At 38.9% G+C, this 22742-nt stretch overlaps 1 protein-coding gene across 1 annotated transcript in view; it reads right to left on the reverse strand.

Annotated features, from left to right (window-relative positions):
- The window catches only part of LOC147887079 (agamous-like MADS-box protein AGL11), a 176550-nt gene that overhangs the window by 49064 nt on the left and 104744 nt on the right, over positions 1-22742 (reverse strand). Inside the window, exon 1 of the mRNA XM_087394184.1 lies at positions 1668-1776. Within this exon, the coding sequence (XP_087250310.1) occupies positions 1668-1765 (98 nt within the window). The 5' untranslated portion in view covers positions 1766-1776. Of the gene's footprint in view, positions 1-1667 lie in introns of the transcript that reaches the window.

Genomic DNA, 22742 nt, shown 5'->3' on the forward strand with positions numbered 1-22742 from the left:
ACTATAGCTTGGACATTTGGACCCTTTGTGGAACCAAGTGGTTGGATTTAAAGGTGGGTCAACAAAGCTTAAGGGGAAAGACTGTACACTTTTCTCACCACAATCTCATCAAAACTACTTGGGCAAAGCAAGGGAAGTAGAAAGGGGAGGTCGAGAGGGCTATAAAACAAAAAGGAAAGCCCCCCTTTAGGAAATGCATGTGTCCCATTAGTGATGCAATGGTTGTGTTAACCATCACTTCCTCTCCTTGGTGAGAACCGCAGTGCTTTAAAAAGCATAAATTTGTCACCATTACTTTACAACCATAACTATCTCATTGTTTCCACTTTTGTCTCATCCTTGTCAAATCTCTTTCATGAATCAAAGGCTCCTAAATAATAGATCCCACATTCTTGAAGATATGCATGGGGTCTAAGGGGTGATTGAAGGCTCTCTTAAACTTTCTATATATTTTAACTTAAACTCAAACTCACTCTCAGTTCCTATGGCTACAACTAATAACACTACTAGATCAAGCCTTCAAGTGCAACCTTGATAATGAAGGTAGGCCAACCTCATGTCATTGCATTGGATTTAATGAAGCGTGGTGTGCTTTTCTGAACATCACTTTCCTTAACCTTGATATGGAAGCTTATCCAGATGAATAGGATGCAAGGCAATACTACGTTGGCAGCAAACTTTTCAGATTCTCAGGTATCCTCGAGTATAAAGTCATCCTCAAGGGCAGGGGTCGTAATGGCGCAACCTCCTGTTTCAAGCATAACTGCCACCGAGACAACCTTAGTGCAGCTTCGGTGTAACTTTGCAGGTTCTCTCTCTCTTTCTCTCATTAACCTCACTTTCCAGAGTGTAGATAATGCTCAAACTCTTAATGATTGGCTAGCAGGTTGAATCTATGTCAGAAAATATGTTGCCTGTTGGGCTGATCGAGCCACGTGGCTGCTAGTTGATAGTATCAACCATGTAATCAAATGAATGTTGTGACTAATGTGTGTGGGATGGAAACTATCCTATGCACTTGCCATGAGCCCACTCACATTAGCCTCCCCAAAGGGCAAAAATGTGTCCATAGGAGGAATCAAACCCAAGGCCTCCCTAACGGGAGTCCAAGTTCTTATCCACTTGGCAATCACCTTGGAGACATTGCCTTGGAGACATTGCATGCTCCTTTTAGCTAGGCAGGGCCCTATAAAAAAGCAAAGGCAATTTAAATACATGGGTTTCTAATAATATGAAAGTCATCACTAGTTTAACGAAATATGGTATGAAAGCTTTCAAAGCCTTTTTGGGTTTGAAAGAGAAGATGACATAACATGATCTAAAATTCTAAAAGGATGTCTAAGTTCAAGTACTTACTTTGGAAGATCTTAAATTCTAAAGCTATGCTTAAGTTAATGTAGTTACTTCTAGAATGTGGAGGATCTCACATTCTGAAAGATCTTACATTCTACACGATTAACGACGATCTTACATTCTTTTCAGAAGCAAAGTTGGGAACAACTTGTGCTCGCAGTAGAGAGGATGTCATCCATTTGTTTCAGGATTGTGAGACAAGTGTGGTTTAAGTTGGAAAAGGGAAAAACGACATCATGCAAACGTTTTAATCCCAACGATATCATAATTGAGCATTCTACTTCGCCTCCTCGCTGTGAGGTGTTTTGGCGTACCTCGAGCTAGCAAATTCGTAGAGTCTTCCAGTGCTCGAGAAGACGATCACAGCGACTTCAGCGTCGCACAACACGGATAGTTCGTAACCTTTCTTCATCAAGCCGTTTCTTCGCTTGGAAAAGGTAACTTGTCGACTTGGAATGTTCTCGATCCTTTTGATCAGTACTTTGCCACGAGCTGGAGCAGAACATCCCCTGTTTGTGAAGGCGTCTTCCCCGTTGCGGGAGAGATGGGGAGGTTCGGGAGGCAGCCCGGAGCCCTGTGGTACGCGGGCAGAAGCTTGGAAGAGTTCACGTGTGTTGGGCATGGCTGAGGCGGAGAGTGAGCAGGCAGAGAGATGAAACGATGGGAGCCACGGGTTGAGACTGAGAAGGCTGGTTATGGAGCGCTGTATTGTTTAATCTCTTGTACAAAGGTTGGTGTGTAAGGCCTGTCCTGTTTGCGGAAAAGACGAAGTCCAAACGGGAAGTTTTATTCCCGGTGCACGTCCCACTTTCCCACTTGTGAATGGAATCTTACTCCAAATTCTCACATGGTCTAAGAATTTCTTTTGTCGATACCTTTTAGCTAGCTTATTTGGATACATTAGTCCCTATAAGGACATGCCAACCATTAAGAAGTAAAATAATAGAGGCTGAAATAGTAAAGAATGAGCCATGTGAAAACCATCCAGACTTGTTTTCTACTATTTTAATTCTTAGTAGTTGGCATGTACATTCAATGCATACTAGCCTAATCACTATTAAATTTAACCCTAGCAAGGTTTATAGCCGTTGACCACTTTCGTGTTTATATTAATATTTATTAGTTAAATCTACAAATGGATATTCGCTCTTAAAAAAGCCTTAAATCATTCACTTTTATGCTAATTATTTGATTGTGCATGCATGCATGCATTGTGTATGTGTGTGTGTTTAAGAGAGAGAGAGAGAGAGAGAGAGAGAGAGAGAGGTACATGTGGTCATGCATGCAAAATGAGGGTAGAGGTCTAAACCAAAGAGGGATGAAGTATGCAACTTTATGTGCATGTTAATGTATAATTAGTTGCTACTTGCAAAAAGGTTCTAGACAAGGGATATGTCTTCAATAATGCATGTGATTGTACTAGCAAGAACTCTTTATTCATGCATGATATATGATGAAAGGCATGAAAGAAGGGAGGTGATAGAGAGGCTCAATGGGATGGGATTCAAAGAAGGGGGATGTTTTTTGTGACCTTCACATGCATGTGAAAGACCCAATTCTTTGATTCACAAAAAGAAGAGATAGAGAGCATAGAGTATTTACTCACACGTGGGGGGAAAAGAAAAATGATAAAGGAAAGGGGGATGAGATGTACGTTCAAGCATATGAATAGGTAGGATCCCAAATTTTTACTCAACAGTTAGGGCTTGAGGGGTTGTGCTATTCTGTGTGTGTGTGTGTGTGTGTGTGTGTGTGTGTGTGAGAGAGAGAGAGAGAGAGAGAGAGAGAGAGAGAGAGAGAGAGAGAGAGTTTGTGTCTTTAATCATGTCAAGAAACAAGAACGTTAAAATACAGACAAAATATGAACATTTAGTAGTGCATTGGGGCAATGCTAATATTCAATAGAATCCAAAAGAATTATATAGAATATTCAATGAAACTTGTGTATTCTATAAACTAGGGATGTTGTTGTTTACGTAGGACATCACCATAATAGAATAAAGTGATATTGTATACTTATTTTAGCTAAAATGATTACATTGTGTGTCACCAATGAGAATGCAAGTAGAGAGAGAGAGAGAGAGAGAGAGAGAGAGAGAGAGAGAACTAATGTCTTTGATCATGTTTAGGATGCAAGAAAATAGGTATAAGGATGGAATTTGTGTTTAATATTGCATTGGAGAAAATAGGATGACACATCAATAAATTACTATATAGTGAACTTTAGGATTACGTAGAATAATCAATGAACAAATGTACATTCGATAAACTAGTTATGTTCATAGGTCATCAAATTGCTAAAGTAAGTGCTACTTTTCTTTGGATTAGTTGTACGAGTACATAATGTGTCACCACCAAAGAAGACCTTATATGAGCCTTATACCATGTTTGACCTTCTCAATGAAATTAGGCTTTGAATAGGGATTTGCAGGGGATTTAAAACGAAGATTTGCAAAATTTTAAAACCTTTTTTATTCGGCCGAGGAGCGTTCTAAAATAGTACTAGAGCAATTTTTTAGTGGGACTCCTATAAAAGGTTACCGTCCAATAAATTATTATATAGCGTGGTAGCTTGAAAAATATCGTATTGTATTTAACGTAATACCATGTTGTGTAATTATCTATAAAATTCTACATCCTGATCGTACATTTTAAATTCTTAAGTTTCTAATATTGCTGGAGCCTCGATGATTAAAAAAAGGATAAATAAAGCTCCCATAAAGTTTAATTAATCTTTTCTAAAAATGTCTAGTGTCGGTGGTGGGCTCGCTTATGCTAGCTACTATCTACCCACATTAAGAAGAAAAGTACATAAGCGCAAGGCTCTTGGTTTACATTTTAAAATTTGAAGTTTGAAAAAAGATTGTTCTACCAAAAGGGGCAATTTTTAGTACTGGCTCTATAGGAGGGAGTGCTTTAGTGAACATAGATTGTCTGTTTCGCAATTATTCATGTGGACTTTTATTAAATAAAAGTCCAAAATTCAAACCCTCATGAACAAAATTAGATACAACACAACAATTAGACCTTATACTCTAAATATTATGAGAAACCTTGTTTATTTGTGTGACTATGTTGAGGAGCTGTAAAGGAAAAAGAAGGTGGAAAGCCTAAGCTCGCAACAGCTGTCAATCCTCACTATGGCATTCCCTTCTTCTTCGAAGCTCTTCCAAGAAGTCTTGGCATCTCGTAGACGTCCTTGTCTTCCTTGCCACTTCACTTGCCTTTGTCCTCTAGAAGGCTTTTGTGTCCATGTGGTTGAAGTCTCATAGAATAAATAGAGTTTTGGAATGTGAGGGCATCAACTCCTTGCTCTATCGCCTCATCTATGGCAACCTTACTTTGCTCTTGGTATGGATGCTTATTGTCCCATGCCACAAATATCTCATGATATCTCACCCTAGATTTACCACACTTCTATCAATGATCCAAGAAGTATGGTAAGCTTGGTGCACCCGAGTGCTAGTATTTCTGTATTCAAGACGTGCTACAGTCCTATGAGTTACTTTGAATGCCATTCTATCCTATCTAGGTGAGATGTTTGTATATTGGTTTGGGTCATAGCCTCGAAAGATCCTAACAAAACCAAAGCATGCTATGGAAATTATGTCCAACAAGTGTGGGCATTACAAGATTAAATCCGATGGAAGGCGCTAGGCTAGCATCCTTAGAAGGCAAGAAGTGGGCTCACCATAGACGGATCACGAAGCCAGTGCTTTTTGTTGAGAAACTAAAGGTAGGCTAGACACGTTGTAGCATGACATGTACTTTTTAGATTTTATGGAGTATGAGTGAATTGTGTGTGTAGGCCATGAATCCAGCGATTGCTACGGATGCCATGCTCGAGAAGTGGGAAGGTCGAGTGGGAAAAGAGGATATCAATATACACGAGGAGTTTCGGACTCTGACTGCCAATATTATTACCCACACTCCATTTGACATCAGTTATGCAGAAGGCAAGCAAGTGCTTGAGATGCAACACGAGCAACAAATTCTCTTCAACAAGATTATGTGACTCTTCTTTTTTTTATTGTGACCAATCTCTGAGTGAAACGTTGTTCTGAATCCGACTAGCTCTACTATGAATTCCTCCAACATGAATGAATCGCTAACATTGGAGGTTGAGGACAAGGATTGAGACAATCTTATGCCAGCTAATCACAAGAAGCGACTGGAGTCGAGCAAGTTGGGTCAGGGAGATGCGCATAGCTATGATCTATTGAGGTAGATGATGGCAGCCAACAAGGGCAAGCTGGAGGGGAGCTACCAGAAGAATTTGGGCATGGGCATAAGCAAGATCATAGATGAGTGCAAGACCTTATTCTTTGCTAGGCACAAGACAACCTTGACGCTCTTCACATGCATGGGTTTATTGCTGGCAAGAAGCCCATAGTGGGAAGAGCACACCAAGGAAGAGCTGCATGCCATTTGCGGGATTAGGAAATTGCCTCTGCAGAGAATATCAACAACCTCAAGATCGTAAGACTAATTTTTACTCAATATCTCTAGTTTCGACACCCATCTCTCGTAATTCCACAAGTAAGCAAGCCCGTGAAACATCTTTCGCAAAGCGAACGGCATGGGGCACCCACCCCAAAACTCCATTGACCTTGACTTCACTACTAGATGCATGGAACTCGCGAGTGGCAGGTTGGTTAGATTACCGGAAAGTTTTTTCCGTCAACAAGACCTCAAATTTCATCAAAATCCATTGGCTACTCATTATCCACCTAAGTTGTGTCAATGGATCTCTGACTTGCTCTTTCCATCGGCTAATCATTATCAAATTCCATTAAAATCCAAGGCTTTCCCCTCTTTCCATCGGCTAATCATCATCAAATCCCGTCAAAATCCAACTCTTTCCTTCAGCTAATCATCATAAATTTCCATCAACGTTCAAATCCTTCCATCAACTATTTTGTGGGCCCTAGCTAAGTTACGTCAATTGACCTAAGAACCCCATCTAATTTTCTAACCCTCTTAAACTTTCACTGATAAAAAATGACGTGGTTACTGTTTGTCACAGGATGAACAAAAAGGTGTGATAGGTCTTCATGCCAATCCGACATGGTACAAGCCAGAGAACTTTGGTTATCTATTATAGATTTATTTTCTCCTATATTTCTTTTTACTTTTGACACAAAATACAAAACCACAGATACTATTGCAAATTTTAATTTTGGCTTTTCCTATTATCATATTGTACGCTTGAAAATAGACAAATAATGTTTTGTTTAGAAATGTGTTACAAATGATGAAGTATTGAAAGATATTGTTATATATACAGATACGTTTATAAATATTGACACTGTCTTTGCCTTTTGGCATGAGGGAGACGAGAGGAAGATTGAAGGGAAAGAGGGAGAAGGGGGGCTAAGTGGAGGCCGAGGGGGAGGGAAAGGGCAAGAGAGAGGGAAAAGGGCAAAGATAAAGCAGAGGGTGAGGGAGAGGCAAAAAGAATACTAGTTGAGCTAAGCGGATGGAGCAGGGGGCAGCAGGACATCCAGATAATAGGAACTAAGCAGAGAGAGCAGAGGAAAAAGATCGGAGCAAAGCAAAGAAGTGATGAGGGGAGATGCAAGCCAGCAAGCAAGGCGGCGAGCACACAAGGAGGCGGCAAGGACAGAGGGTTAATTAGATGAAAGCTTACTAGGTTAATTGAAAAATGAGGGTAGGGATATACAACTAATTAATTGAATCAATTGGAGGATAAACGAGGAGATGCAATTTGATTACATTGACTCTAGTAGCAATAGATGCAAATATATTTTGTATATTTCCTAATGAATTAGAAGGCACTACACTTGAGCATTCATGCTCTCTTGTTTTAAAAAAATAGCAGTAGGATTTTTGACATTCTTTTGATTGAAATATCAATAAAAATATAGTTTTAGTTTTCATAAGTTGTATAGTTTTTAAAAATGATAAAATATGTAAAAATTTCTTAAAGAAAACATATGTATGCTAGTGGAGGGTCGACTTGTAACTACTTTCATATCGATAAAATATACATATTAGTCTTTGTGCGAGTTGAACTTCCTTGATGTCAAACTATAACAATCCACACATGGTTGTAAATTACTATACTATATATTATTGTTTATAATCTATTATTGAGAAATACTTGACTTCGATTGTGGCTCGCTTATGCTAGTCACAATAACAACTCATTTAAAATCTAGTCAGTTGTGTAGCTCACAATTACTAACATGTGTGAAACCACAAATTTCACACAAAGATCCCATGAGCCATAGGAGAACCATACTTGTTTAGCAAGACACAATTGTTTTAAAGAAGGGTTCAATTTTTTGCCACATCTCAACCCTTGAAAGTGGGACTTGAGAGATTCCCAAATTCTCCAATCTAGTGTTTTTAGACTTAGAGCTTGGATATTTAGAGATTTAGATTTTACACTTAGAGTAACTTGTTGGTCCCCTCTAGCCTTAGCCCACACTCTCCGAGCACACTCTTGGATATTTAGAGATTTAGCTTTTAGACTTAGAGCTTGCTTCTACCTTGTCGCCTCTACCCAACTGATTAATATTTCTAAGATCTTCATGACTTAGAACAAATAATAGTCATAATTTTAGAAAATCTTGTTGCATTTAACATGGTATATCTTAATGCCTAAAATCTACTACTGTTCCAAAGAGGAATTGAAACTAAGATCTACATGTGTTTTTTGCTTGAGATCTTGATGGAAATTTTTTGTTGAGGATGACTAGGCCATTCTATACATAGCCCATTCCTTAACTGCTTGGTAGCATTGTATTTGGGAAGATCTTTTTGCATAGGTCATCAACTCTCTAGCTATTGCTACCACCACTAGAGCTAGAGATAACAATCTTAGCAATTGGACCATGCTAAAATTTTAATGCATCCATCTCAAATTTGTTTCCCTTTCTTTTTGAATTGACATCACTAAATTGGAGTATCCATCTTGGATTTTTTTCCCTTTCTATTGGTCAACACATGGACTAGAATTTGGTTACTAGTTGGTTTGTCGGTTCATTTGTTGTTGCAGGTGCATGCATTTAAGAAATGTCCTATTTTTCTATTAGATGTCATAATTTAGGCCATATATATTTTAATTAAACCTGCCATTTATACAAATAAGGTCGTCCCTAATTTTTCCATTGCTTGGAAAAGGCTATCTCCTACCCACCACTGCATTGCCTTGCCTTTAGGTTGACCTAAAGAACAAAAATTGCTCCTTTTCTCCAACAAAAGACACTACCTTTGTTTTCTTGGTTGTCCCTAGATAGATCAAGCCACCTTTGTTCTCTTGGTTGGCCACATGGTTCAAGCCTAGTAGAGGGATTACTTTTCCATTTTTGAGCATACAAGCCATTGTCTAAATTTACTGGGTCGACTACATTTGGTCCATATCTTTTTTCCTATACTCAAATATTGATAGAAAACATTGACTGTTGTTTAAAAGTTAACCACAACAAACAATTCTTCCTACAAACACAAATATTGGTGAGAAAGTTTGGAATTCTCTTGAGGAATTGTTCAACAAAATTTGGGGCTTTGATTGATTTGGTTGAACATTCCTTAGAGGATGTCCACAAGTGTGGAATTGGTCCATAAATTTGCTCAATTTTGGCACATTTTGCCTTTTAAAATGTGGAGATTTCTTTGCCCTCGTGCCTTGCGGATTATATATTAGGTGTCATCAATCAGCTTTCATTTTTAGGAGCACAGATTGGGAGTTGATTGGTTTGTAAAGAATTGCCTTTAAGGTTGATGTAGTGAATTTGGGGATCTATGCATGTTGCCTCATTGCAATTGGTACAAAGTGATGTATTCCAGATGCTTGCAACATAGGAAAAACTTGAGGAGACCAATTTCCCTTTTTGGTCTTATAATATGTATCATGTAATGGTTGCAAAAGGGATCTGGAGTGTGGTTAGTGGTACAAAAGTTCCCCTGCTACATGAGGTGGGGCCCCTACTTCATCATCTAGATCTCTTACGGGTCTCTCACATCAAGAGTATTTGTGATAGCTATAGATAGGTGTATCTATTTCTCATGTACTACCTATAGTAGATTTTGTTAGATGGATGGTAAATATCTCATAAAGATGCCAATACACATGCCTTGAATGCATTGTGTTGGAGATAGACAATCATTTTGCATGTCCATTCATAGAGGACATCCAAGGAGACTTGGGATACACTTGCTAGAATGTATCAAATGTGCAATGAATTATACACATCGGAATTTTGAGAAGGCAACTTGAGAATCTTAAGATGCATGAGAGAGACATTGTGGATGAACTCTTAACTAAGGGCAAAGAACTTAAGGAACAATTAGCCAATGTGGATGACTTTGTTGCAAATGCTTCATTGGTTCCCATGATCTTGAGATTTATTTCAAGATTTTTCCATGACTATATGTATGTTTATGTCTAGAAGGAAAGATGTATTCATTTTTGTGATGAGCTTGTCAATTTAATTCTAAAAGAGGAGACATTCAATGCAAAACAACATTGGTTTAATGGTTTAGGTTAGGCTTTAATTGTAGGGCATAAGGGCAAAGGGAAACCCCATGGGGAAATAGAAGCAAACTTACTTTCACCAACACTTCTTGCAAGGATGTCGAGAACAGGAGTAACAAAAAGTAGAAGGTTACTTGCAATTGTTGCAAGAAGTCTGAACATTAGATCTGCAAATGCAAGAAGTGAGTTGAGAAGAAAATGAAGAATGATGAAGGTATGGTAATGGTTGATTCTATTAACATATCTAATGGGGATAAGAAAGGAATTAAAAAAAATTACACACACTTATGCATATGATGACAACTGGGTGGACATTCTTAGTGATGTGTAGCTACAATCCATCTTTTTTGCATGATACATGCACTTCACTATCATATGTCGATGATTACTAGCAAGCAAAGGTACCTCACAATATAGTATGTTTTACCTCCCTTGGGAATGCATCTCATGGAGGTAATATCACATGTGCAAACAACTCCTCATACCTATTAAAAGGAGTTGGAAAGATGTTTCTCACCACAATGATTAGTGGGACACTTATACCCTCTGATGTTTTATGGATATTTGGAATTGAGAAGTACCTCTTATCAAATTTTTCCATTGCTAGAATTGGCTTTGTCATCTATCGTTGCTAGGTCTTGTCTGGTCATTAAGTTTATTGATGGAAGATGCATGGTTCATGAGATTAGGGATGTAGATATTCTTATTTATTATGCCATTGCATATATAGATGGATCAATATGAGAGTTGCACGAGATGCTTTGATAAGTGCTACTACTTCATAGATGTAAAATGCAAATCTTTGGCATGGATTAGAAAATTACATCACAGTCCCATGTACAGACCATCTATTATGAAAAATCTCTACAATATTCTTCCTGCTATTAACTAGATATTAAATTTTAGCTTTAATAAAAATATACATTATTAACTTAAAAACTAATATAAATATAATGTAATTATATTTATATGTAATTAACTTAAAAACTAATATAAATATAATGTAATTATTGTATAAATTTAAATAAATATATAAACTATTAATATTATACATTAATAACATTTTAAAATTATGTATATTATATACTAATAACCTTTAAATTTTAAAAAGATAGTCAATCAAAGAATTGAGTTAATTTAAAAAATAAGGAAATATTAAAATACACAAGTGCTTTTAGCATGTATGCTTTTCTTCCATGTGTATAATACTTGTTAGTCAAAGAATGAAGAATTAGATAATGTATTTGTAAGGTAGGTATTTAAAACCATAGAATTTGGAAGAGGTTTAGCATACTTGCTTATCTTTGTTACAATATGTAATACTTTGCAAAAGCCTTAAACTTTGTTTAAGGCTTTACACAAACGGTTGGTTGGATAAACTTTAAACAATTAATACCAAAACATCTTAACCACCGTAAATCCTAAACTTTAAACATTTAATTCCTAAACCCTAAACCCTAAATCCTAAACTCCTAAACAATAAATCCTAAATGCTAAACCCTTAACCCTAAACTCTAAATCCTAAACCCTAAATCCTAAATCCTAAATCCTAAACCCTAAACCCTAAACCCTAACCCTAAACCCTAAACCCTAACCCTAAAATACAACCAAAATTTAATGAATTTTTTTGATTTGTGCAACAGGTTGGATATATCCCCCAACCTGTTGCTCAAATCAAAAAAATTGCACAAATCAAGAATTTTCTTCATTTGTGCAACAAATTGGATATACGGTTGGGGGTACACCCCCAACCTGTTGCTTGAGCAACAGGTTGGATATACGGTTGGGGGTGGACCCCCAACCTGTTGCTTGAGCAACAGGTTGGATATACGGTTGGGGGTGCACCCCCAACCTGTTGCTTGAGCAACAGGTTGGGGGATATATCCAACCTATTCCACAAGTCAAGAATTTTCTTAACAGGTTGGATATCCCCCAACCTGCAACAGGTTGGGGGTGTAGCTTGAGCAACAGGTTGGGGGATATATCCAACCTATTGCACAAATCAAGAATTTTCTTGATTTGTGCAACAGGTCGATATACCCCCCAACCTGTTACTCAATATATCCAACCTGTTCCACAAGTTAAGAATTTTCTTAATTTGTGCAACAGGTTGGATATATCCCCCAACCTGTTGCTCAATCCAACCTGTTGCACAAATCAAGAAAATTCTTGACTTGTGGAATAGGTTGGATATATCCCCTAACCTGTTGCTCAAGCAATAGGTTGGGGGTGCACCCCCAACGTATATCCAATCTGTTGCACAAATCAAGAAAATTCTTGATTTGTGCAACAGGTTGGATATATCCCCTAACCTATTGCTTGAGCAACAGGTTGGGGGATATATCCAACCTTTTGCACAAATCAAAAGAATTTATTAAATTTTGGTTGTATTTTAGGGTTAGGGTTTAGGATTTAGAATTTAGCATTTAGGATTTAGAGTTTAGGGTTTAGGGTTTAGGATTTAGAGTTTAGGAGTTTAGGATTTAGGGTTTAGGGTTTAGGAATTAAATATTTAAAGTTTAGGATTTACGGTGGTTAAGATGTTTTGGTATTAATTGTTTAAAGTTTAGGATGTAAAGTTTAGGATTAATGCCTTCTCTGCTAGTTTTGATATAAAAGTTATTAAGTAATAATAAGCTCAATGATTATTCATTGTGTCTTTTTTTGAGTTGCTAATCTATTTTTGTACATAAAACAGGTATTCACCCTAACAAAGGGTATGGATCTGGTGATATATAAGAAGAATGAAGTGGTGGCTTTTGGACGAATTCATAGTCTTGATCCTATGAATGTTTTTTGTATTAAAAAGCTTCGACTACTACATCCCACTTCTCATAGGTTGTTCCCCAATTATCCTCAAATGTTTTGTCAACCTTGTACTTAGGTTTTGTGTAGTGCAACAGAAAGTATGGGCCATCTTCCTCGTTCTCCCCAGAATCTGTGACAACTACAAAGTTATCCCCCTCTTCCAGATAGTCAGTGAGGTCATCAAAATGCTCCCCAAACTATGGTGAGTTGTTTGTCTCTCCATTGTTTGTCACTCCATATGAACGAAGAGGAAAAACTTGAACTCGCTCCCATGTCTTCACAGTTGCAATGTTCTCACAATCGTCATGATCCCCTATGATTATACTGCAAAAACAATAAAGTTTTCTTGCTTTAATCAGTTGGTTGTTTGAAAAGCCCCATATGGTGTGCAAACCATGAACTCCTTTAATTTTCTCGCAATCATGTTAATTGGTGTTTAAACAGAGCTTGCTTAATAATAGCACCACATCCATCATGTTCACCCTTGCCATGGCTACACCCAAAGAAATTGCACATCATGTCTAGACTGGTAAGGGATTTAAACCAAGAGACAAAGTAGAATCCCACGTGCTAATTAAAATTGAGAGGCAGCACCATTTGACCACACTCAATGTTGTTTTATATTTTTTCCATGGGGATTTTTCTTTTTCAGCCATTCCCAATGCAATAGAAAAGCATGCTGCACAAATAGGGTGTCATGCTCCATATCATATGAAATATAGAAATGGTAAGTGTGTTACAGTGACTTGGACTCTTATGAGTCAACACAAGCAGATTGGCATTAGGCATGGAAGAATCAAGCAAATGACTATACGTGATATGCACAAGAGCTGCTATGTGCTTGTTGTACCAATGAGAGCACTTTGTATCTCATCTTGTTCTTGAAAAGAATAATTTTTTGCAAAATCTATGACAAATACAATAGTGTCATAGGGAAAATTGACAAGGCACGTCCTAAACTGCTTATCCTACTAGTTGGCTGTGAAATTGTGAAGCACATATTTTGGGATGGATTGAACCACGTGACCTACAAGCTCCCTTGGATGGGTGCTCTTATATGGTAGTAGCCATCTCTTTTTATCAGATCCTTCAACATTAACATTTTCAAATCTCCTCCATTTTAGAGCAACGTGGTTGTTTTCCCTCATTTCATTTGGACAAACATTGAATGTCTTCTTCTTCAACTTCAAACTGCAATGCTTACATGTGCCACAAATGCATTCAATCCTGTGCCACTCATGGTCTCCCTTTGGACAAACCACTAGCTCCCACAAAGACCTCAGGCTACAAAGCCTGCCCTCCCTTGCAACACATGATTAGGATCCAGGTGGCCTACATATTGCGCATTCATTGGGGAGGCATGGGCATCAATCCCCATGGAGCAATGCTCCAACAGGACCAGATCTCAAGTCATTCATAGCTTGCCAAGCCAGGTCAAAGTTTATGTCTATTTTGCAACAACAAACATTCCCGTCTTTGAGTTTCTTGATGTACCAGGGATTACAATGCTCAAAGCTCCTCTACCCAATTGAAATGTTCAGATTATGATCCACAAACTTGAGATAGAACTCCCTCTGCTGACCCAACATGCAAGAATGATAGGACAATGAGCCCCCTTTTTGCTACTACTAAAAGAATACAAAACACAGTCTAATTAAAGTATATAATGAAGTAAAACAAATTTCAACCACCGCGCTGGTTTAGGACGGTCACGATTTCAATCACCGGGCTGGTTTAGGATGGTCAACCAGTAGGCTAGTTTAGGACACGTTTAGTACAGTCACAATTTCAACTGCCTGGTTTAGGACACTCTCACAGTTTCAACCATCGAGATGGTTTAGCCTGACGGTCTCAACTTCATATATTAGACAATAACAAGTATATTGCTTTTTATTTTTGAATTTTACCATTAGAAAATAACAAAATATTGCTTTTCATTTATGAATTCCACAATTTAATAGTGGTATATGACCCAAATAGTAAAAAATTAAATTTAACGAATTTAAGTACTAAGAAACACAAGAATTTCAACCACTAGGCTAGTCGATAACTAACGTATGTTCAACCACGCTGGTTAAGGACAATCACATAACTGGTGATTGAGCTGAAGTAGCCACGATTGCATGATGTTCCAACCACCGGGCGGGTTTAGTAAAATAACAATATATTACTATTAATTTCTACTCAACCATGCCACCGAGCTAGACAACAACTAATGTCTATTCAACCACACTGGCTCAGGACAATCACATAACTGGCAATTGAGCTAAACCAACATACGGTTGCATGATGTTCCAACCACCGGGCTGGTTTAGGACAATCACATTTAGTCCAAGCCTAGTTTAAGAAATAAAAACAAGTAAACTATCCCAAAGTTCAATCACAAATAACCATTGGGGTGGTTTAGGCACCACTAACCTGCATTGTATTTAGCATGTGTATGATGTGCTCTTCAAACACATTGCATCCCATGTGTATGATGTGCTCCTCAAACACCTTGCATCCCATCCGCTTCTTACAAATGTCCTTTCTATTTGGAGAAATTCTCGTATTTTTGTGCCAAAACATCATCATTGTGGCAATGACTTCCGCACTTAAACTGTCTCTCCTTTTCTTGCATTCTGTTGAAGCCCACAGACTTCTCAGATTGGGATGATCGTGCATTGTTTCCGCTCTACGTTCAACCACTAGAGCCATCTTGGTCCTTTTGATTGACAACATCTTTGACAATGTGTGCCCAAACCATTTCTCCTTTGCTTCAGGGGACACCAACATAGCTAACGTCGCCCTCTTTGCAACTAGTTGATCTAAGCTATGCACCCCTTTTACTTTTTGTTAGGCTAGAGAGCATCCTGCGTGCATCGTAGGGTTGTTACTCTATGAACTTTAGGGTGCAGGCTAAAGCTTGTGAAGACTCGAGACTGGTGTGATGCCAAAAATCGATATCTTTTATTTGGCATTGGTATTGTTTTTTTCTATGTTTGATAAGAGTTTGAGTATCAAGTGATAGCCTAGTGGCTCTCACTTATTTCTATTTTCTAAGATATCATATGGGATTGAGAGGATCAGTGGAATGGATCATTGTAAATTCCATGTGTTTGAATGATAAATACCTTGGTATGGGGTGAGAGTTATTTGTGGATGGGATATTATGGGGTTTCTAGAAAATAGGAAGAGTGAGTCATGTAAAGAGGTGGGCTCATGTCCATGTGTTCCAATAATATAAGAGAGATCACATGCCAAGCGTGTGGAAGGCATGTGAAGGAGTGTGGAGTCAAGAGGAATCCTTTTAGAATTCCTATATGGAATAAGAAAGATGTGGACATATGGAAAAGAGAGGGTCCCTATGGGTTCCAAGTGGGGAGACTCTTGACTTTCTCAATATTTTAAAAGCCTTGAGCATCTTTTGATGGGACACATGGCAAGAGTAGCCAAAAAGGATATGGATGGTGACATATGGGCTTATGTGATTGATGGGGAAAAGAATCTACAGGCAACAATTGTAAATGGGTGAAGGAGGGTGACAAAATCTCTATAAAAGGAGCCCACCTCTCCCTTGTTCATCATCTCTTCCACCATTAGGCCTCATGTTGCTGTAGCTCTAGTCTCCTCAAGCCTCTTCCATGAGCCTTCTCTCTCTCTTGTAAATATTCTCTTATGTAGACTCTTGAGTCCATCTCTCTCTAGTTCATTCTCTCTCTATGAGTAGTCTTGGAGCTTTCGCTCCCTCTTGTACGTATGAAACCTCTTCTTCTGTCTATTGGTAATGAAGTGTTTGTAGTATTTTGAGTTGCATTGGAGTGGAGTCTCACTCTATTGGTAATGAAGGTCACTTCAGGTTCTCTCTCTTGAGTGTCTCTTCCCTTTTTCCATTGCTTTTTCTTCCAAAGTGCTCAAAAGTGTTGTCTATTCGGCCACTCATTGCGCATACATGGTTTATGTATTTCCCAAGCCATAAAGGGAGCTACTCCTTCCCTCCTAAGTGACCTCTATGGGACCTGGATCATTGATGAAGTCTAAGCATGGAGGTAGTATTCTCCCAAGTTGGCACCAGTAGAAGGAGTAGGTGTTTTTCATGACAGTTTGACCCCCTGTCAGTATTTTGCTCATAACTTTTTGCTCGATGGTCCGATTTGGACAAAACTTATATCAGAGTAAAGCTCTCTTCAAGAAGAATCATCTTATTTCTTTAGTTATTGTATTAAATGTCAAACCAAAAATGTATGATTCTCTATATGTGACTATTTCTTTTGCAGATAGTTTTTACCCCCTAGTAAACTACCCATATCTTTCCGATCGTTTCTCTATTTCTTATGAAATTATATTAGAGCAAAGCCCATTTCAAGGCGCATCTCAATATGTGTTATAATATTTGATATCATGTCTTTTCTAAAAGTTATGGACCTCTATGTCTTATGATATTTAGGAGAGTGTTTTGAGGTAATTGTAAAGGTATCTACTATGAAAGAGGTGCAATGTTTCCTCGAAACTTACCCATCCGACCCAATCATCCCCTTTAAACTCCTTGATATATATCAGTTCATGTCATGTTGAGCTGGAAGGTCTTCTTTCAACAACGTATTGCTCTTCTCTTTGGCGCAGATTGCCGGCTTACTGAGATTATGGCCTCTGCTTATCCTTTCCTTCTCCCTATGCTTGAGTACAACATCACTTGGGATGTTACCATCTTCATTATCATCTAAGGGAGGATAGTATGGGGTGGTCTCTTGGTATAAAAGCTTCTTTTTAATGTCCCCTTCCCAATGATGAATATCTCCATCACTTAGTTCGAAAGAAGTAGGAAGTGAAAAGGTGCGTGAAGTTTATTATCCCCAACTTCATGTCACACTAATAATCACCTGAATGGCCTGATGTTACTGCCTCAAATGCTCCCACCAATCATAACACCACAGCTTGTGTTCTTCGCTCCAATGGCAATGATCAAATGCATGCATCGACCACCGCTTCTTGATGCTGCTCTGCAAGGAGTCTTCTTTCTTCTCATTGTTTCTCCCACTGCAGATATTGCAAAAGTGTCTTCCATTGCTGATTTGATACCATGCTAGCACTTTCCTCGACCCGCACTCTGTTCCTTATGCCTTGACCTAGCTTTCTGGCTTTCTTGTCTCGTAGCCTTTGTCTACTTCTCTTGCAAGCCATGGCAAGCTGCATGTTTCCATTGATGCCATGGCCACGATCAGTCTAGTATAAACCCACAGAAGCTAGCTCATGAGGCAAACAAAGAATAGATGACAACTTACCCAAAAGAAGACAATGGCACACCAAAGTCGGTGCGTGCGTGCAGGTTGCAGGGTGTTTGCAGGGTAGGGGCAGGTTGCATGTACTTAATCTTTCAAGATTTGATGGGCAGGAGGTGTGAAAATTTGAAATCCATGGGAGTAGCAAAATTTTAGCCGCCGGTTTCCCCCCACCTTCGGCGATACACGTCAATAAACTTGGATATCACAAACAAGTGCAATGTGGCCTAAAATGCTTGAAAATACAAATAGGCCAAAGGGCATGCTATCGGGTTTGATGCTGTGTATTATTAAATGCAATGACCTTTGGCATGCTTATGAGCTATATAGAAAGCAAGAGCAAGGAAAAAGAAACAATTCAAAATTGTAAATAGTGTTGGATTTATTAAAATATCTTTGCACATGCAAAAATTACACTTTTCCAACTTCTTCCATTTTAGGGTGAATCTAGATACCAATACCAATAACTATCAATGTTTTAAGACCACCATGCACTAGTCCCAATAGTTTGGATTCCAATTTTTCAATCCGTTTTGATTTTCAACAAATAAAAAAAAGTTATGGAGGGTGCCCTCAAATGGGTATGCATCACTTTAGCACAACATTGGAGGCCCATTAACCCATTCTTTGATCTCATTTAGGTGTGACCTTGGGTTGAGGAGAAGCTCACATAGTGTACTTTAGAATGATTACTTGGTTGCATGTATGTATAGAACAAAATTTTGATGCTTTTGAATAAATGGCTATATCCTACAGTCTTCAGGATTCATGCTTCACATACAACAAAGCATTTGTAATGCTTTAACGGTCTCGTTTCAAATCATTATTCGATAATTTATTGCTCTCATGTTCAATTTGGAATGTGTACTGTGACGCCAAAATTTGATATTTTTAACTTGGCATTGATATTGATTTTCTCTATGTTTGATAAGAGTTTGAGTATCAAGTGATAGCCTAGTGGCTCTCACTTATTTCTATTTTCTATGATATTGTATGGGATTGAGAGGATGAGTGGAATGGCTCATTGTAAATACCATAGGTATGAATTATAAATACCTTGGTATGGGGTGAGAGTTATTTGTGTATGGGATATTATGGAGTTTTTAGAAAATAGGAAGAGTGAGTCATATAAAGAGGTGGGCTCATGTCCATGTGTTCCAATAATATAAGAGAGTTCACATGCCAAGCGTGTGGAAGGCATGTGGAGGAGTGTGAAGTTAAGAGGAATCCTTCTAGAACTCCTATGTGGAATAAGGAGGATGTGGACATGTGGAAAGAGAGAGTCCCTATGGGCTCCATGTGGGGAGACTCTTGACTTTCTCAATATTTTAAGAGTCTTGAGCATCTTTTGATGGGACACATGGCAAGAGTAGCCAAAAAGGACATGGATGGTGACATACGTGCTTATGTGATTGATGGGGAAAGGAATCTACAGGCAGCAATTGTAAATGGGTGAAGGAGGGTAACAAAATCTCTATAAAAGGAGCCCTCCTCTCCCTTGTTCATCAATCTCTTCCACCATTAGGCCTCATGCTGCTGTAGCTCTAGTCTCCTCAAGCCTCTTCCATGAGCCTTTTCTCCCTCTTGTAGATATTCCACCATTAGGCCTCATGCTGCTGTAGCTCTAGTCTCCTCAAGCCTCTTCCATGAGCCTTTTCTCCCTCTTGTAGATATTCTCTTATGTAGACTCTTGAGTCCATCTCTCTCTAGTTTATTCTCTCTCTATGAATAGTCTTGGAGCTTCCGCTCCCTCTTGTATGTATGAAACCTCTTCTTCTCCCTTGTGTTTGTAGTGTTGAAGTGGATTCTCACTCTATTTGTAATGAAGGTCACTTCAGGTTCTCCCTCGAGTGTCTCGTCTCTTTTCTCTTTTAAAGCCTTGAAAGTTCTTTCTATTCGGCTGCTCACTGTGCATACATGGTCCATTTGTTTCTCGAGCCACCATGCAAACTTCTTCCCCTCTTCTAGCCGAAATCTATGAGGGGTAGATCGTTGATGAAGGTGGAGTCTTGAGGGAGCATCCTGCTCAGGCGAAATTAGCCTGGGGGAGGGTAGTTTTCATGATAGTTTCACCCCCTGTTAGTGTTTTGCTCATAACTTTCTGCTCGGTAGTCCGATTGTAATGAAATTTATATCAACACAAAGCTCTCTTTAAGTCGCATGTTTGTGTGTGATCAGATCTTGAATCAGATACTGTTGCAAAAAGTTATGAGTCTCTGTGTCTGACAGTTTGTTTTCATGATAGTTTTTACCCCCGTCTAGTAAACTGTCCATACTTTTTGGCCGCTGCCCTGTTTCTTATGAAACATATATCAACACGAAGCTCTCTTTAAGACGTATGTCTCTATGTACTTAGATCTTGAATCAGATACTGCTGCAAAATGTTATGAGTCTCTGTGTTTGACAATCTATTTTCATGATAGTTTTACCCCCTTCCAGTAAACTGTCCATATCTCTTCAACCGTTTGTCTGTTTTCAATGAAACTTATATCAACGTGAAGCCCATCTCAAGGCACATCTATTTGTGTGCTTGAATCTCTAATATTATGTATCTACTGAAAGTTATAGGCCTCTGTGTCTAATGACAGTTCATAGAGTGTTTTGAGCTAAGTATAAGGGTGTCTATGAAGGAGGTGCAATGTTTCCTCGGAATCTACCCATCCGACCCAATCAGCCCCTTCAAACTCATCAATATATATCAGTTCATGTCATGTTGTGCCGCAAGATCTTCTTTCAACAACGTATCACTCTTCTCTTTGGTGCAGATTGGCTCACTGAGATTATGGCCTCTGCTGATCCTTTCCTTCTCCCTATGCTTGATTACAACATCACTTAAAATGTTACCATCTTCATTCTCATCTGAGGGAGGAAAGTATGGTGTGGTATCTTGGCATAAAAGCTTCTTTCTAATGTCCCATTCTCAATGATAAATATCTTTGGCTGTCAGTTCGAAAGCAGCAGGAAGTGAAGAGGTGCGTGAAGTTTATTACCCCCAACTTCATGTCACATCTTTTGGTGGAGACGCCAGGTATGTTTGGTATTGGATTCATCCCACCTTACTAAACAGTCTCGGGTGTACTTGATTGCATGTTATGCCTAGAAGAGGCATGTGTTTTCTGATGTGATAAAGAAGATGCCTGGAAGAACTCCGTTAGAAGAGATTGCAACCTGTTTAAGAGAACTTGAAGATTGTGAAGGTGATGCTCAAGCTATTCACACAGTCACCATGGTCATATCCTTTATGTTTGCACTGTTGAATATGTTGGTGAATCGACAATGTCGACAGCAGGCACAATGATAAATTGGGGATTGTTCCATGCACTGGCAGCTTGGTGTGAAGAAGAGTTGAGTCTTTGGGTAGTTTTCGACTATAACAGTGGAGTGGTGATTCTTAATGCTTTTAACTTCTTTTGCTGTGCAAATGATGAAGATTACAATATCTTGAAGCTTTTATGTGCACTTCCTATTGTGAGAAGGGTGATTCTAGAATGCATGTATACACAATGTTTTCATGGTGCTGGTTGGTCACTTATTTTTGAAGATTTTGTTGAGGATCACATTGTGGAGGGTTTTCAACAAGTGGTTATGCAGAATAAGTTAGTCTTGGTATACTAAGGCTCTGTGGGATCTTGTTCGGATCTTATTTGGGATATTATTTGGATCTTGGTGTTTTCTTTTTGTGTTTCATCATGGTGAAGATTCCAGTGTTTCGAGGGACCCAAGGGGAAGACCCGAAGTCTTATCTTCGGGATTTTGTTCGAGGATGCCGGCTTTCTAGATGGTCCACGAAGGATAGGGCGGAGATTTTGCCTGATTTTCTTGAAGGTGTAGCCTTGAGTTGGCATGAGGCCTTGCCAGACTCTACCAAGGAGGACTGGGACCAAGTGGTGGCAGCAATGAAGCAGAGATTTGGGGCAGTGGAGTCACCAAATGCTTTGATGTTGCAGTTGGACCGGTTCTGTCAAGGAGAGAGTGAGTTGGTCTCTGCGTTGGCAATCCGATATGAAACTTTATGGACAAAGTATGAAAGGGTAGCTTTGCGAGCTATGGCATCTGCATCATCGGCCCCTCAAAGTCTCTCAGGGATGGAGCACTTAAAGATGAGCAAATTTGTTATGGCTTTGGAGCCTCGTCTTCGCTCAAAAGTAATGAGTAAAGATCCAACAACATATCTGGAGGCGCTTCGCATTGCGACCAAGAAAGAAGCTTCTCTAAAGATCGAATCCTCTTTTGTGTCTTCAACAGCTTCAACTTCTAAGGTGGAGGTAATGGGCACTTCTCAAGTACCAAAGTCCTCTGAGTTAGATCATAATATCTCCTAATTGATGGCAGAGTTTGCTGATTTGAAATTGCATTTGGTTAATGCACGACAACCTAGAGCACCAAAGAGTGAAGATAGGCCTCGAGATAGGAGTGGGGTCACTTGCTATGAATGTAATGAAAAAGGTCACTATCGCCCCGAGTGTCCTAGATTGAGAAAGAAAGAAGAAAAACAAGTATCCTTGTTAGAAGCTTCTTCAGGGGATGAGGAAAGAGAGGTAATGATAGCTAAACAGGGGCGTGGTAAAGCAAAAGAAGAAGAAGAAAGCAAGGAAGAAGTAGATGAGGAACATCAGGAAGAGGAACACCGTAGTAAGAAAAAGAAGGCATCTAGATGGAGAATTAGCCAGTCAGACTTTCCTTTAGGACAAGGAATTGGAAGCTATGACTTGTTGTCCGACCTTAAAGAAAAGGAAGCTCATATCACCTTTGGTCAATTACTTGCTTTGTCTCCAAAACTACGGAAGGAATGGGGAAAACTAGCAAGCACAAGAGTGTCA

Source organism: Dipteris shenzhenensis, chromosome 23 (assembly GCF_047967505.1).
Source record: "Dipteris shenzhenensis isolate YYH24624 ecotype China chromosome 23, Dip_SZ_1.0, whole genome shotgun sequence".
Lineage (NCBI taxonomy): Eukaryota > Viridiplantae > Streptophyta > Polypodiopsida > Gleicheniales > Dipteridaceae > Dipteris > Dipteris shenzhenensis.